This window comes from Paralichthys olivaceus, chromosome 9 (assembly GCF_024713975.1).
Source record: "Paralichthys olivaceus isolate ysfri-2021 chromosome 9, ASM2471397v2, whole genome shotgun sequence".
NCBI lineage: Eukaryota > Metazoa > Chordata > Actinopteri > Pleuronectiformes > Paralichthyidae > Paralichthys > Paralichthys olivaceus.
This window is the reverse complement of record NC_091101.1, coordinates 8926991-8942461: the sequence shown is the minus strand read 5'-3', so window position 1 is coordinate 8942461 and position 15471 is coordinate 8926991. Positions and strand designations below refer to the sequence as shown.

At 44.0% G+C, this 15471-nt stretch overlaps 1 protein-coding gene across 1 annotated transcript in view; it reads left to right on the top strand.

Moving 5' to 3' along the window:
• Positions 1 to 893: 893 nt before the first annotated feature.
• Positions 894 to 15471, top strand: part of tenm1 (teneurin transmembrane protein 1) — a 173870-nt gene continuing 159292 nt past the window's right edge. The window contains exons 1-2 of the mRNA XM_069531343.1: positions 894 to 1358; positions 14805 to 15076. Coding sequence (XP_069387444.1) covers positions 14860 to 15076 — 217 coding nt within the window. The 5' untranslated portion in view covers positions 894 to 1358; positions 14805 to 14859. The remainder of the gene's footprint in view (positions 1359 to 14804; positions 15077 to 15471) is intronic.

Sequence of the window (15471 nt, the reverse complement as noted above, 5' to 3'; positions counted from 1 at the left end):
AAATGTTTTTGGTATTAGTTGTAGCTTTTTAATCATTATATATTATAGATGGAAGATTAATGTGTTTGAGCCTCTAGGCCTTTTGCTGGTGAGACATAAACAACCAAACTCTTGCATTTTTTTTCAATCAATAAAATGTTATTTGTATAGCCCATATTCACAAATCACAAGTTGTCTCATAGGGCTTAACGAAGTGCTACATCCTCTGCCCCTAACCCCCCCAACAAAAACTACAAAAAACCCTTTTAACAGGTGAAAAAAACCTCGGAGAGAGCAGCATGTGAGGGATCCCTCTCCTCGGAGGGACTGAAGTGCAATAGATGCCACGTGTAACTGAGAACATCAACATCAAAATATATGTATGTTTGTGTGTTCAATTTGCACAGACCAATTTGCACAGGAGCTTCCAAGATTGTTGATCATTTGAAATAAATATGTTAAATATATGTTGCAACATTTTGATTTTTTTGGCTTTTGTGTGCAATATTTATGAGTTGAATTCACACAAATCAGGAGCTTCGAGGCCTGTTGCTCGGGAGAAATAAATGATTTTTGGTGAAGGGTGTAATATGCTGCTGGAGGAAAATAACAAACTTTCAGCATATTTTGTCATTGGTTGTAATTTGGTTTTTACAATATATGGAAAATGGTTGCAAATCAGGAGCTTAGGCCTGTTGCTCACGTTTTTGGTTTCTTTTTTTTTTTTTTTTGGCAACTTGAGTGAGTCAGCATTCCAGCACAGCACCATGTGCAGCCATGTGGCGTCACCTGAATGAGTCTAACTAGAGATCCAGACGACCTCCTGATGAGAGAGAACCTGCCTGTGAGCTTTTTTTTTTTTAATTCTGTGACCGGTCTGTGCCACACCCCCTTCTCCTGCCGCGCGGTGGTACGATCCAGGAGATGCTGTTATAGCGGCACCGAGTCTCGGCAGCATCAGCATCAGCAGCATCACCCCGCGCTCAGCCACCGTTTGGGTTCAACTGCGGCTAAACGCACCGGCGCCGGGCTCCAGCTGGTACTGCGCCCGGAGAGGGGATCCCTTCCCCTTGCATGCGTGCGCACAAATCTCTTCGTCGTCCTCCATCGGCATTTGACAGACGAGCATCAGCATCGGAAACCAGACCCACACACACACACGCACACACACACACACACACACACTCAGATAGAGAGGGTGAGAAGTGTCTCGTCCACATTTTTCGCAGGGAGAACCGCTTCTCACGTCACGTTTCTGGCGCGGGCAGGAGGAGGAGGGTGGTGGTGGGATTGCACTGCTCTTCATCATTCGCGGGGCTTCTCTGCTCTCTCGCATACAGCAGGGGATCGGACTAAAGGAATGGCTGTACGTCGGAAAGGTAAGCGCCACGCTCGGTTCCGGCCTGTTATTGGGCTCATTTAGTGTGTGCAGGGGGGAGATCGGCTGCACGAGAACCAGCCTCGGATGATGAGACAGGAAATGGTTATTATCAGCTGTTCAGATGTGCCGTGCAATGTTGCGGCTGCCAATGTGTGTGTGCATGTGTGTGTGTGTGTGAGAGAGTGAGATAGATTTAGAGAGAGAGAGAGAGTGTGTGTGTGTGTGAGAGATTGTGGTGCGGTTTTATGAAAATCAGTGCGCCTCCGTCAGAAGGATGCAGACTTTGTGCACGCCATCTGCCTCTTTGACAATGTGTGACGATGATGATCCAGGTACACAAACAGCAGATTGAACTGCTTCATGCGTGCATGTGCCGTGTTCGTCTTGGTTCAGCAACGCTCGCAGCCTTGAGTTGTTTTGCTCCACTCCTGGCTCGTCCACTCCATCTCCATCAGCACTAAGGTGCAGCCTAATGATGCCAACAGGGCCACCAGGAGATCCAGGGGGTATAGACGTCTGTGACGCGTGCCCTCTGTCATCCAACATCAGCTCATAGGCTACACCGGGCCAGCCTGCATGCATGCACCTCCAGGTCCAACAGGCACAGTCAGGACACATGTCCACACACACTGACCCACTGCATTCTGCTTCTCACATATACATCCCAACTTCTGCACCTCTGGATGATGCTGCAGCTGCTGGAGCCACGTCCTAACAGAGCTAAATCATTGAACTGCAGAGTATTTATTTGCATTTTTCTCCTCACACAACACATTGTCTAAAATATGTGGTGCTGCAAGTATATTGCTAATTAACAGCAGCAATTTCATTTTTGATAAATCACCATTATTGTGAAGGCGGCACAATCTGCACCAGGATGGATTTGCTTGGCCAGATTTAAATTAGACCTCCTCAACTCTCTCCTTCACAGCAGATTATAAATAATTGCTCTGAGTGGACCACTATATCCAATAAATACATTATTAAATAGGCAAAACAAATTAAATAAATAATTGATGTTTCTGAGCAATTGTCTAAATATGTTGTCCCATTAAGGAGAAAGTGACAGAAGCTTTTCCGGCACGGTTTCTTACTTTTTGCCACACTTGACTAGGGCAGCTATATACCTTTCATTTGAAAATGCAAATGCATCGTAATAAGAAACTGCAATTTGTCAGCGTGTCTAATACAGATGCATCTAATGCACTACACTCCCCCAGCCACTGCACACATCTCTCAGAGAAATATATTGATGTCTGGGTTCTTTCACCAATCAGGCGTACCTGCGTTCTGCTCTAATATTTTAAGATCCAAAAGACGAAGAAGAAGAAAAGCTTTAATTTCAAGCCTGGACTTGAATGCATTTCCGTCCTGTCAGTGCAGTGTTGTGTGTGTTACTGCTCCACTCCTGATGCTGCTCACAGTGACGGGGGGCACCACGCTTAATTCTTCCTCGGCTCGCACGTTATTGATAGAGATGATAAAAATGAGGCAGTCTGTCTTAGCTCTTTGTGATTAATAGAGAGCATCTGTGCATGGAGGTTAGATAATACACAAACTCAGTCCTTCTGCGTCTCTTCCACACACACACACAGTCACATGTACACAGATGGCGATTATGTTGTAGATGTGTGGAACCTGGGGAGGTTGATGACTGTAATTCTTCCTTCATATCTCCCACTGTATTTAGTGATGTTGTAGCTGGGGGCTGCTTATGCTATCGCCTGGTGTGTGTGTGTGTGTGTGTGTGTGTGTGTGTGTGTGTGTGTGTGTGGGGGGGGGGGGGGGGGGGGGGGGGGGGGGGGGGGGGTAAGCTTGTTGTCTACATGCCAAGTCAAGTCACTTTTATTTATATTGCACCAAATCACAACATAAGTTATCCCTGGGCATTTTTCATATAGCACGTCTGGACTATATATAGGAGAAACCACAAGCATATGGTGACAGTCACAGTGGATGTTTTTTGTTTTTTGCTGCATTGTAGGTGGTGATGAACAGTGATTAAGTGCATATTTCAAATGGCACACCCATTAAGGCACCGCCTTCACAATTAGAGGACAGGTCTTTTGAATTGAAATGTCACCCCACCAATTAAATGCTGTGCACATGCCTCTGACAAGGCATTGGCATTTCTGTCAGTCAACCAGCCGACCACGTGATATATCAATCAGTCAGATATTTCGACTTGTGCCAGCATGCTCCGCCCCGCTCACACCGTCACACCTGCCTTTTAAATTTTCACACTTGTTATTGCTAAGTGCAGCGCTGCATATGGCATTTTGGAAATCCAAGGAAGCGGCTCAGCTCCTCGGCCTCCTTGGAGTCCCATCATTATTTCAGTGCAACTTCTTGACAATTTCAGGCCCCAGTTGCCAATTGTTATAGGATCCTGGCATTTTGCCTCGACTGTCATCGGATCCCATTGTCCATGAGTCAAAAAACCCACTAACAAAAAAAACCTTGTATGGGTCTAATAAGTTGTGTCTTTCTGAGATTTGAGTGATATTGCATGGCCTTTGGATTGCACAGTACTGTGTGAGACAGCGGGGGAGTTCGTTTTGTTATCCAGCCCTGCATTATTTATGAATTTTCATTCCAGGAATGCAGTAGCCCCTGGCACTGTAATGCTACTTTCTCCCATGGAATTGCTCGCACACTTCCCTTCTGCCCCACAAGTTCTTCACAGAACTAAATTCCCTTAATAAAACCCGAGTCAGGAATTAGCAAGAGGACAGCGTGAGGATGCTTCAGAATTTGTTTATAATACTGAGCACAACACTCAGTGCTGCAGTCAGACTTTAGGCTCGCAGGCGATACGATGCCCAGTGGGAGTTTTTATCTCCCTCACTCCCTCTCTCTCTTTCTCTCTCTCTCTCTCTCTGCATGTCCATCATATTGTAAGAATGTAATTGCTGGGAAAGCATAAAATGTGTCAGCCTCCCTGCTGATAATTTCAAAGTAAAAGAACCCGTGCCAGCCGGGTTATGAGACCGTTGGACCACTAGACTTGCCCATACACAAACACACACACACACACACACACACACACACTCACACTTAGAGATGTAACCATTGTACAACTTCAAATATTTACCGTCTTGCTGCAATGCTGCTCCGTCCTCTAGAGGAATTGTTGAACAAATCCTGCAGTGCTAATTAGCGTTTCCTCTATTAATTTGGCTGTGGTCGGCCTCTGCAGCAAGGAAATTGCCAGCGCTGAGATTAAAGAAGAAAAAATACAACAGCAACATAATAAATGTATTAATTACCCCATAAAAGAATCTCATATGATAGCATAGAGCCAGTGTTTACAGTTAATGCACTTAGCGAAGAATTCCTGCCTATAACATGATTATAATAATAAACATGATAATCAGTATTAAAGATGACAAAGACGAGTTGGTCCTACATATATTATTCTTAGAATTGAATTTACAGAATGTAGTCTCTGATGTACACACACATATACCCACTTTTAATATTTAATACAACTTCTTTCATGTTGTGTAACATGTTGTCAGTTTTATTGATAAGCTGTTTTGCTTTCTCTTATCCATGTCTCTAATGTATAGAAATAGTTTTTCTTCAGAGAGCTGTTTTGTGAGAACCACACAAGTCCTGCTTTTCTTCTCATGATAAATTATCCAAATACAATACTGTTTATTTTAGTGTTGAAACCAAAAGCGGGACCAACAGCGACAGGGAGAGACAGAAATAGAATCAAAACCAACATCGCCAATGCTGCACACACACACACACACACACACACACACTGATACGTACAGTAAATGCCCGAGGCGCTTTTCTTTCAAGTATTTGGCCATGTCTCCACTGCCTTCTCTGGCCTTCTATTCTTTCTCGTCTTCTTCCATCTGGCCTATGGGTAAGAGTCAGGAACCACATTCGGTTGAATAAGGAGCAGGGTGTTATGCGAGATTCGTATTGTGAAAACGCAATCACAGCCTCCCTTCACACTCCCACACCTTCCAACTCACCCTCCCTTTCAAATTGTTCACATTGTAGTCAGAAGACAGAAGGAGCGGAGCCACAAGAGGCTTTACTGGTCAAGCCCACTCCACTTCTCTTTAAAATATGAGATTAATTTGTCAAGAGGAGTGTTCGTGTGCATGTGTGTGTGTGGAGCGAGGAGTGATGGCAGAACTCACCATAGCTATCAGGCAGAAACAGAGTGATGATGCTTTAAGTGAATGGTAATTGTGAGGACATCATTTGTATTGTTGTGCTGGACTGTATAATATATAGGGATGCAACTATCAATTGTTTTAATTACCAGTTGTACTATTAGTCTGTGTTGGTGTTCATTCTATTTTGTCCACCCAGTGTTCCACTAATATTATATACATGTGAAGCTGAAAGCTGTAATATCTACACACACACAAAGAGCGAGTGAGAGAAAGCCGATACACACCTACAGGGACACATTTCTCACTGTGAAATTTTTATTAATCAAGTCAGTGGACAACTTTAGAAGAAGAAAAATCAATTTTTGTTTCTTCCTCAATTTATTACAACATAAATTGTCCTTCACTCCAAAGTGCAGGCCTCGGCGTAGGTGTCAAAATAATTACGTTAAAATCCATTGTATTTGCGTTGATTTTATCCTGCTTTTGTTGACACAGAGGACACAAAAGTGCGTCGGCCGTGCAGCCGGCCAGCTTTTACTGAAGAGACGTACGCGGCAGCATATCACCTTTAGAAAGATCAATAGCGGCAAATTATCTGGGAAGGCTTCAAAGAAAATCAGCCCTATCAGATATTCAGAAAAACCTGATCACCCTGAGGACAATTGATCAGTGCACTAACCACAGTTGCTTTAGGAGCTTCTGTAACAATAGGAGTGGAAGCGAGTCGACCACACACCTGCTGCACATGAGTCCACAATGGAACATTAACAGCACGGGACAAACTTACCTTTGCCCCTAATGATAATATCTCAATATGAATAAGTTGCATCTTCAGATGTGTTGCCCTCCCATGAAGTGATTTATTTATCAACATAAAACATTGATGGTGTACTGTACATCTCTCCTCTAAACAAGTTCATCTATTTCCTGCTGACTAGTAAATAGTCTCATGTGTATCATCAGTAATATTCATAGCTCTACTTTCTAGATGATCATGAATTATTAACTCATAGAAAAGATGAATAGCTCCAAACTGGTACTTGATGCATCTCTGCTGGAGGCCATGTTTTATACAATACAGTAAAGTGCAGTCAAGTTCAATATGCTGTGCCGCGTGTTTGCTGTTGAGGTTTAATTTCAGAATCAAGGCCTGATCCAGCGTGAACTCTGGGATGTATTTCAAGTATGCGTGTCATCGCCCAAATTGACTTCTCTATGCAGGGACTCATATTCTCAGCTGATTGCCAAACCGCCAAGCCAAATTGCACAAAGAGAAATAAAAAACGATTTGAGCAAATAAATACCCGATATCTACTCAAAAAGATCATGACAGCTGTTTTTTTTTCTTTTTCAAATCAAAGAGACCTAATACATGTTGTCTCCAGATGTAACAATCCTGAAATCCTAGATTTTACAGCGTGCACTGCGTGTCATCGCGACCCGATGTGCCTGGAGAAGGAATTGTTTGGAAAATTCATATTTTGTTCTCTGTAATGTGCTCAGAAGACACAATGATTCATCTGACAAGCAGCGAAATGAGAAATGCAAATTGTTAAGGGACATGCCCGATGCAGTTTAGCCTTGCAAATTTTTCGAGAGGAAAGGCTGCAGTGGAAAATAAGATGCAGGATAAATGAAAAACAAAGTAGGGGTAGAGTATATGATATTGAAAAGTAAAGTGCTTCAAATGACTCCTTGCTTTCTCCAAACTGCAAATACATTTTTACAAACTTAGTATGTGCTATTGATTTTAAGCTGAAATTATTGTCTATCAGGAAAACTTTGACTCCTCTTTTCAGGTATATTTGCTGTGGGGCTGTATATGTTTCTACCCTACATCACTATTCTAAGCACGATACATCCACTGGTAAACGTCTGAATTCTTGATTTCTCTGAGTGCATGGATAACCACACCACGTATACGCCATAACCTTGAGGTGCATTTTTTTTCGTCTTTATATTGAATAGGTATATGGAAGGGATGTGTTTAGCCCACCCACATCTCTGTTTCATCAGCTCACTAACCAGCACCACCAGGTCACAGTTTGCTCCTGACTGAATGGAGCCGTTCCTTCTCTTTGTTGAGAAGCATTTTTTCTTGCGTTGCAAAGCTGCTGAATGTCGTCTGTAACCTCACAGTCCGCAAGAAGACCAGGAGAATCAGAGAGGAGGTGAGGGCCGAGAAAGTATCTAAAGAGCGGAAGGAGCCACGGGGAGCACTCACGCCGCAGTTTCTTACACAGTGACAGGCATCATATTGTTGCGGCGTAGATGGAAGATTAGTCCACTTAGCATTCCGAAATCAATCTGCAATGCTGCTCAACAGCTACTTGAAAATCTTTTCAGCTACCCGTGTGCAGGGCTAATTGTCTTTACTCACTAATTTCTCTGTAATCAACAACTTCATAAAGAAGATGCGCAGGAAATACCATCGAAATCGCTAATCACCAAACCCAATTTCTGGAATCAATGGAATTGATTTATCAATTAATTCTGCATGCGTAATGCCGCCACTTTGCTTTGCCGTGGGTGTCGGAGGTTTTAGCGGTCAAATGCATTATTGAAAGAGGCTTTTTACCAAGCAGTGGCTGATGCTGAGAGCTTAGGAGGTTGTCAGTCTTGATGTAAAGCTTTATTTGCAAAGCGAGTCAGTGTGAACAGCCTTTTAGTCCTGCTAGGAGGACAGTGACATGTATTTATTTTGCGAGAGAGGAGGAATATCAAACGTGTTGGATGAGGCTTTGTCCTGTCAGGAATATTGATCAAGTGGTTTTGGGTGTTGTCTCTCTCTCCATGTGTGTGCATGTGTGTGTTTTGTGGTCCAACGCCGTATGTGTGCCCCTGAAAGCGAATGTGCCGCTGTGCACATTCAGGGCCTGAGTGCCTTTGTGTATTGTCCTTTCTGTGTTTTTTTTTGTTTGCTTCTCGGCCTTTTGGGGAATGAGCAGAGGGCTTTAGATCAGAGGGAAGGAGTCGAAGTAGATATCATTAAAAGAAGCGAGTGGTCGGGTGAGAGGCAGTGTGTTTGTGTGGGGGATTCGGGGGTATATACTGTACTTTAGTAGAGAGCTAAAGGAGAAAAGAAAAGTTTTAACTGTAGTCGAGATATAAAAACGGCCTTTGAAAAGGTAAAGCGGAACTGTTCAATCACTCTAGGCCACATTCAGACGGCATGAATAGTGTAGGACCTTATGGATTTCTCCACACTGCGCAGCCATGCAGTGATGATTTGACCCATGTCCACTATAAATAGGGAAATGATCCAGGATGGTTTCCGGGCCCCTGACAAGAACCGATCAGGTTGTCTGCTTCTTGGTCACGCTCACATCCAAGCAGGAGTGGGCACACAGCTGGACTATTGTATCATCTATGTGGCTCGCTTTGTACATACATGCATTAACCTTGGTGCTACCATGTTGCAGTGCTCTGGGAGCTGAATGGTAAAGACACAGCAGAGAATCAGCGTGCAGGGTTTTACAGAATAAAGTCTCTACAGAGAAGGGCCTGTGTCGATCCTCTATAGTGTGTGGGTGTTCAAGTGTGTTGTTTGTCGGTTAGCGTGAATGCCATAAGGGTGTGTAGGCTCAAGGGCACTGAGTGTATGTCCACATTTCCTCTTTGAATCTTATCAGCAGGACTGTATGGCGAAGTCCAGGCTTATGTCTTTCAGTGTATGTGCGTGTGTCGGGGGGGTACGCTCCACACTGTATGTGTTCTGCTGGTAAACTCGGGATTAGCAGCCACAGATTTCAGGCTTGGTCAGCTATGAAAGCACACACTACGTGACGAGAGTGCTGCCGCCGCCGCCCACAGATAGCCAGCCCTTATCCACTAATTAAATCCCTCTATCACTCCATGTCTCACTTGGCAATCTCTCCATCCTTCAATTCTTCCCATTTTCACTGCGCACACTCTACATCTCTCATTATCTATCCATCATTCTGTTTATCCTCGTGCTCCATTCATCTCTGCCTCCCTCGCCTCCTTCCTCTTAGCAAGCGCGGGGGCCTCCCAGTGGGCGGTGTACTGTTTTGTTGTGTTTCGGGTGGTTTAGGTATAACAGGGTCCTGGGGGTCCTTCATGTCCTCTCATTTGAGGTGTCCCTGTCATATGCCTGAGGAGCCATGGCGGTGCTAACGAACGGCAGAGATTTTTAAGCTACTCCCCTCCCTCCCTCCGCCCCCCTTTCATCTCCCTCCACACACACACACACACACACACACACACACACACACACACACACACACACACACACACACACACACACACACACACACACACACACATGCATACACACACACATACACACCCTCACTCCAGGAGAGCCATCTCTCTCTGACAGCTCACTGTTTACTCCCATAGGACCTGTAGCCTGGATCTGCATTTGCAGCTACAGGCTGCGCCTCCATGCCTTCTGATGATTAAGCCATCGTAATGGTAGACAAAATGAAATAAATAAATAAATAACAGCAAACAATACCAGGATAGTTATGACTTCACTGAGGATCATCTGTAGCGACAAGTTTGTGGTCGAGCATGAATATATTTCTCAAGGTTTCTCATCATCATTCCTGCGGCTCGCGAGGCCTGTTTAGTGAGCGGGATTAGTTTGTCTCTGTGCAAACAAGCTTCTTAGAAAACGTGTAAAGGCCGGAGTTAACAAAGAAACACTGGGGGTCTCCAGGCTGTTATGAAAATAAGACCTTCTCTGCGTGATGAAAATGTATTTGTAATCCTGGAACTATACTGTATCAATAATCTGAGGGGCTAATATTGTTGGATGACACTCTGCTCTCTCGTTGCTTATTTACCAATGTGAAACTCAATTTCTGCGCCTCGGCCTGGCCCCAATCCTCTCGCTGCCTCTCTCCTTTATCCATTTTGCATGCTCTCTCCCCCTGTTTCTTGTGATTTCTGCACATTCATTTTGAGATTGGAAAGTGTAAATCAGTTTTGACTTGTCCTCATGGTCCTTGCCTTTGCACATGACGTTATCGGCCGCGCTGTTTGTGTTATTGTTGTTGATGTCGGACATCTTTGGGACCTCCCCGCCCCTCTGTAGATGACATGGACCATAAATCCTGTTTAAAAGCAACTGTGTGTGTGAGAGCTTCTATCACTTCTCTAAGCAGATTTGCAAAAACAGCCCATCAGCCCGTGGTCGCACTGTAAATGGACAGATATGAGGGGATGAAGAGGGTGAAGGGTCCCATTAGATATTATTGTAACTGTGTAGTCGTGGATTATCACTCCTGTGCAGTCATGTGTTATGTGTGTGTGAACCTTTATACCTGTCTTTGTGAGGACCACTTACAAAACTTATTAAGGGAGGACATTTTGCTCGGACCTCACTAGGGTGTGGCTCTGGCTGCAAATTTAACCAAACTCAACCTGAATCCAACAGATATACTGTTTTTATATCCAAACCTAATCTTTATAAACAGATTCTGCATGTGAATATGCAGAATGTGTGGACGAGATGAGGGGTTGTATCCCATCTCGGTTCCATTTCTAGTTTAACGTTTGAGCAGGCTTTGGTTATTTTCAGGTATATACAGTCCCTGTAGACTGAAATAAATTGGTCAACAGGGTTTTAATTTGTCTGCATTCATATGCATATTGTTTTTATTAGAGATTAGTCAAAATTCTTATCTTTTGTGTGGAGACATTTTAAAGTGTTTGTGTATTTGTCTGAATGTAAACAGTGAACGACCAACAGAAGACGTACACCTGGACGCTGTCTACACCAGGAGCTCCAAAATATAGGCCGTTGCCCACATAGGCTATTTTGTCCTCGGATGACAGCCAACGGGCTCAGAGATTGGTCCACACATGACCCAAGCCTGATGGAGTTAATGTCAGCTGAATCGCTCTGTTTGTGTTACTCTGTCACTCTGTTGTTGTTACCATGGTCACAGCTTGCCTATTTACCCTGATCACACGTACGCATTTAAATCAATCTCTTCAAAAGGGAACATTTTATTCAAGCTATATGTAGATTCTTTTCAGTTGACCTAATCAAAAATCTTTTAAAGGTTCAGTGTGTAAGATTTAGGTGAAAGGGATCTATTAGCAGAAATGTAATATTAAATATTCCTAGTGATGTTTTCACTAGTGCGTTTCATCTAAATTGTACGAATTGTTGTTTTCTTTCCTGCAGAATGAGCCCTTCATATTAAAATACTTTATATTTACATATATTATATTTGGCTCATCTCTACGGAGGCCACCATGTTTTTTTACAGTTGTCCAAACTGGACAAACTAAACACCTTTTGAGTTTTTATTCCTCACAACTTGTTTGAAGTAAAGACTTGGTTTTTAGGTTGAGGTTTTAGAATTGGGTTTAGGTCAGGGTTTGGTTCAGCAGTGGAGCATTTAGTTGCGTCATTTGATGTGAAGGTATGGGAGTAGGGAAACTCTGTGTGTGTGTGTGTGTGTGTTTGTTTGTGTGTTTGTGTGTGTGTGTGTCAGAAAGAGGGAGAGATAAGAGAGAAAAGGGGTTGGTGGTGACTGAGGGGAGAAGGGGGGTAACAGTGTAATGTGATGCGTGTGTTTCACTCAGTGTTGTCACTTTGTATTAATTTTAGAGCGAGCGGTGAAGAGTTCATTACACACTGATGAATTATAGATTAGAGTTAAATTAGAAATAAAATTAGACAATAACATATACATACATTGTCCCTGCATACAGCTTCTCACTGTTAATTAATTTCTAGTGCAAACAAACTCACATGAGATGTCTCAATTTTACTACTTTATCTTTTGATCTTTTCATTTTAGTTTTTGCTGCACATGTAAAGCACAGTGCTGTGGTTATTACACTGGGTTGGAATACATTAATCATTGAAGTGTATGAATTTTACATTCTTCGCTCTTGCATGAACATGATGATGATCAGTTGTTAGCAGTTGCTGCATAGTGATGAAATCAGTTAAGCACTTATTTAGCTTCACTAAGGGATCGTTCAGTGTATTCCCCTGTTTGACACATGAATAAAAAATGATGAGAGGGATGATACAAATCTTGAAGGGAAGGTTTTTGAAGATTTGGGTGCTATTCAAATATTTATTTTAGCGTGATTCTAATTATGGCCCATCCTTGTGTGTTTTCTAGAAATAGTGATCCATAGCGAAGCTGCGGTGACCTCTATGCTCCAAGGTGGTCATTCCTCAGCTGCAAATCTAGGCTGGTGTGCTCATAGTGGCACATGCTAACTTGTCCCGTAGAACACCCATGTGTCTTGTTTGAAGTGAGCTTGGCTTTAGGAAACAAACTCCAGGTTTTCACATCAAAACCAAGAATCAAACCCCCTAATGGGCACCCCACTGCGGACTAGAATTAGCGGGCTTACTTCTCTAAACGCAGGCACCTCAGAGGATAAGAAAAAGGGTGGGGAACATGCGAGGTAGGGGAGGAGTACAGATGAGAGGAGGTAGTGCAGATGAGAAGGGGTACAAAAGGGAGGGATGGTGGAAGAGGGGTAAAAGAGGGGATGGGATTAACCAGGAGGGAGGTGAAGGAAAACCAGCCAGGATTTCATCTTGCACGCGTCAGTGGAAAAGTAGGACTACTTGTACCAAGCAAAACGTTCACTAGACGGTCTGTGTGTGTGCTCGACGCAGCGAACAAGATGGTGCTTGTGTGTGCAGGATCGCATGCTTTCATTCTCGTGTGTAAACGTGTGACAGACATGAAACAGGACAGAGAGCCTCTGTAGAGACAGACAGCAGTCAGTGCCTGCAGCAAGCTCAGAGCTCGCAGGGTAATGTACACTCGCTCCTCGACGTACCAGAGAGAAGGTGACACCAGTCAATCCCATTCTGACAGGGCAGCTGAGATAATAGCGCGCTTTGATTCGTTGCAATAACTCCTGCCAATCAAAATGAAAGGCATAGTGATTGCAGGGAGCCAGGGAGTGTGTGTGTGTGTGTGTGTGTGTGTGTGTGTGTGTGTGTGTGTGTGTGTGTGTGTGTGTATATGTGTGTGAGAGCCATAGGGGCTTACAATATGCAAAAGTATTGCTAAGAGAATTAGATGCAAAATGTGTTTATGTGTTTTTTAGACATGTCTTTGATTTTGTGTTATTAATAAAGAGAAAACACAAGATGTCGATGGAAGGGGAAACAAGTGCAGAGCTTCTACAGATCATCTGTGCTATGATAATGTCTGCAGGGGGTGAGTGTGTGTGTGGGATGAACGTGTGAGAGACTTGGCCCATTTTTTGACAGTTTGCTGTCAGGGGTCAGCGGGCGCTCTCTCTCTGCCCATGCAAACTGCTCCGTGCGTGTGCATGCATGTTGGGACTGAGGAGTGAGTGTGAGGCCAGGGGAAGGAGTCCTTCAGGTGGAATAAAAGCATTACTGCACTGGTAGGAAGGTCAGCTGTAAACTTGTATCAGACTGGTGGTGATCACCCTGTGCAGCAGATCTCTGAGGTATTGAGCAGGCATGCTCTAATGGCTTTGATATATGGACTACAGGACTCCCTGAAGAGGTCAATACCGTAGCACTTTGTCTCTATGAGCAATGACCCTCTCAAGCTCCATTTAGAAGCATTATATCTGCAGGAAATAGGCTGGAAAGGCCTCGAGCACAGGCATTTTGAAAGAGAACTAATATGAATGAAGCCTTTTCTAATCACTTCTTCTGTGCTCGTCGTTCCAATCAATCATTAGTTATGGTGGTATAACCATAATCGAAGCAGGTTTTGATGTGGTTGAGAGAAGAATAAGAGAATATGAGTTGAGCTGATTTATCGCTACTGTATTTGCGAGGGCAATAACGCAGTAAAGGCCGTTTAGTGTTTCATCATTACTTCAGAATCTACTGGCTCGCAGTGTTTAATGAGAGTGGCAGATGAAATTTGTTGATTTATCCTCAAAGTTGTCCGTGGTTGTCTGTGAAAGACAGATAAATATTCTTGTAGAAGGAGAAAATAGAAAGCACAGCTGACAGAACAGAAAGCTGTGTTTGATGCTGGCCAGTTTCTCTTAAAATGCATGCAGAGATAATGGCCGCCATCACGGCCCCTTCGTGAGTGTATTGATTTGGAACCAACCTTTGGTGAAAGAAGCCAAATACTGTTTATGATTGTATACTGTAATTGGGATGAACAGATGTTGCAATATTTTTCCGCTGCGCTCAATAACAAGACTTCTTGTTCTATTTTTTCTCCTCTACCCTGTTATTTCAATCCTCCGCTTCCTTTCATTTTCCTCCCTGGCCCCATCCATCTCTCCTCTCCGCTGACCTCACTACCTTTCCACCATCCTTCCTCCATCTTTTTCCCCTCTTCCAGATTCTGTGCGCTGTGCTGTAGCTGTGCTGAGTGACTAAGTGGAGCCGTTCAAGCCATGGAGGATATGGACAGCAAACCCTACCAGCCGTTGCCTAAGGGGCGCCATGAAATGGAGATGTCCTACACCAGCTCGTCTGACGAGAGCGAGGATGGCCGTGCCCACCACCGCTCCTACACCTCACGTGAAACCCTTCCCGACTACACACACGAGCTGCGCCTGACCCTCGGTTCACACCGCGAAAGACAGAGCAACTACAGCCAACCACAGCCAGGTACGGCGCCTGTCAGGGGTCAATGTATCTACCTTTAAACATGTGTCCACATTTGCACATTTACTGTATGTGGACACAAATGGACACTGGCACTAAAAGACAGACAACACACACACACAACTGCACACACAGACCGGTCTTAAAAGGGCCTATGTGAATTACCTATTGCAGTCCACAATGAGCCAGAAGGACAGTCGGAGGCAGCCAATTACCACTTCTCCACAGAGGTGATATTTCTCTCCCACAGCTAAAGTAGGTCAACCCCAAACCTCCCTGGCCTCACCTGGGGTGGAACACCACCCTTCATTGCGCACACACTAGCAGATACAGACACAGGTGGACATAGGCACATGTACACATGCACAATGTCACATACACACAGAAAAATTCTTCCC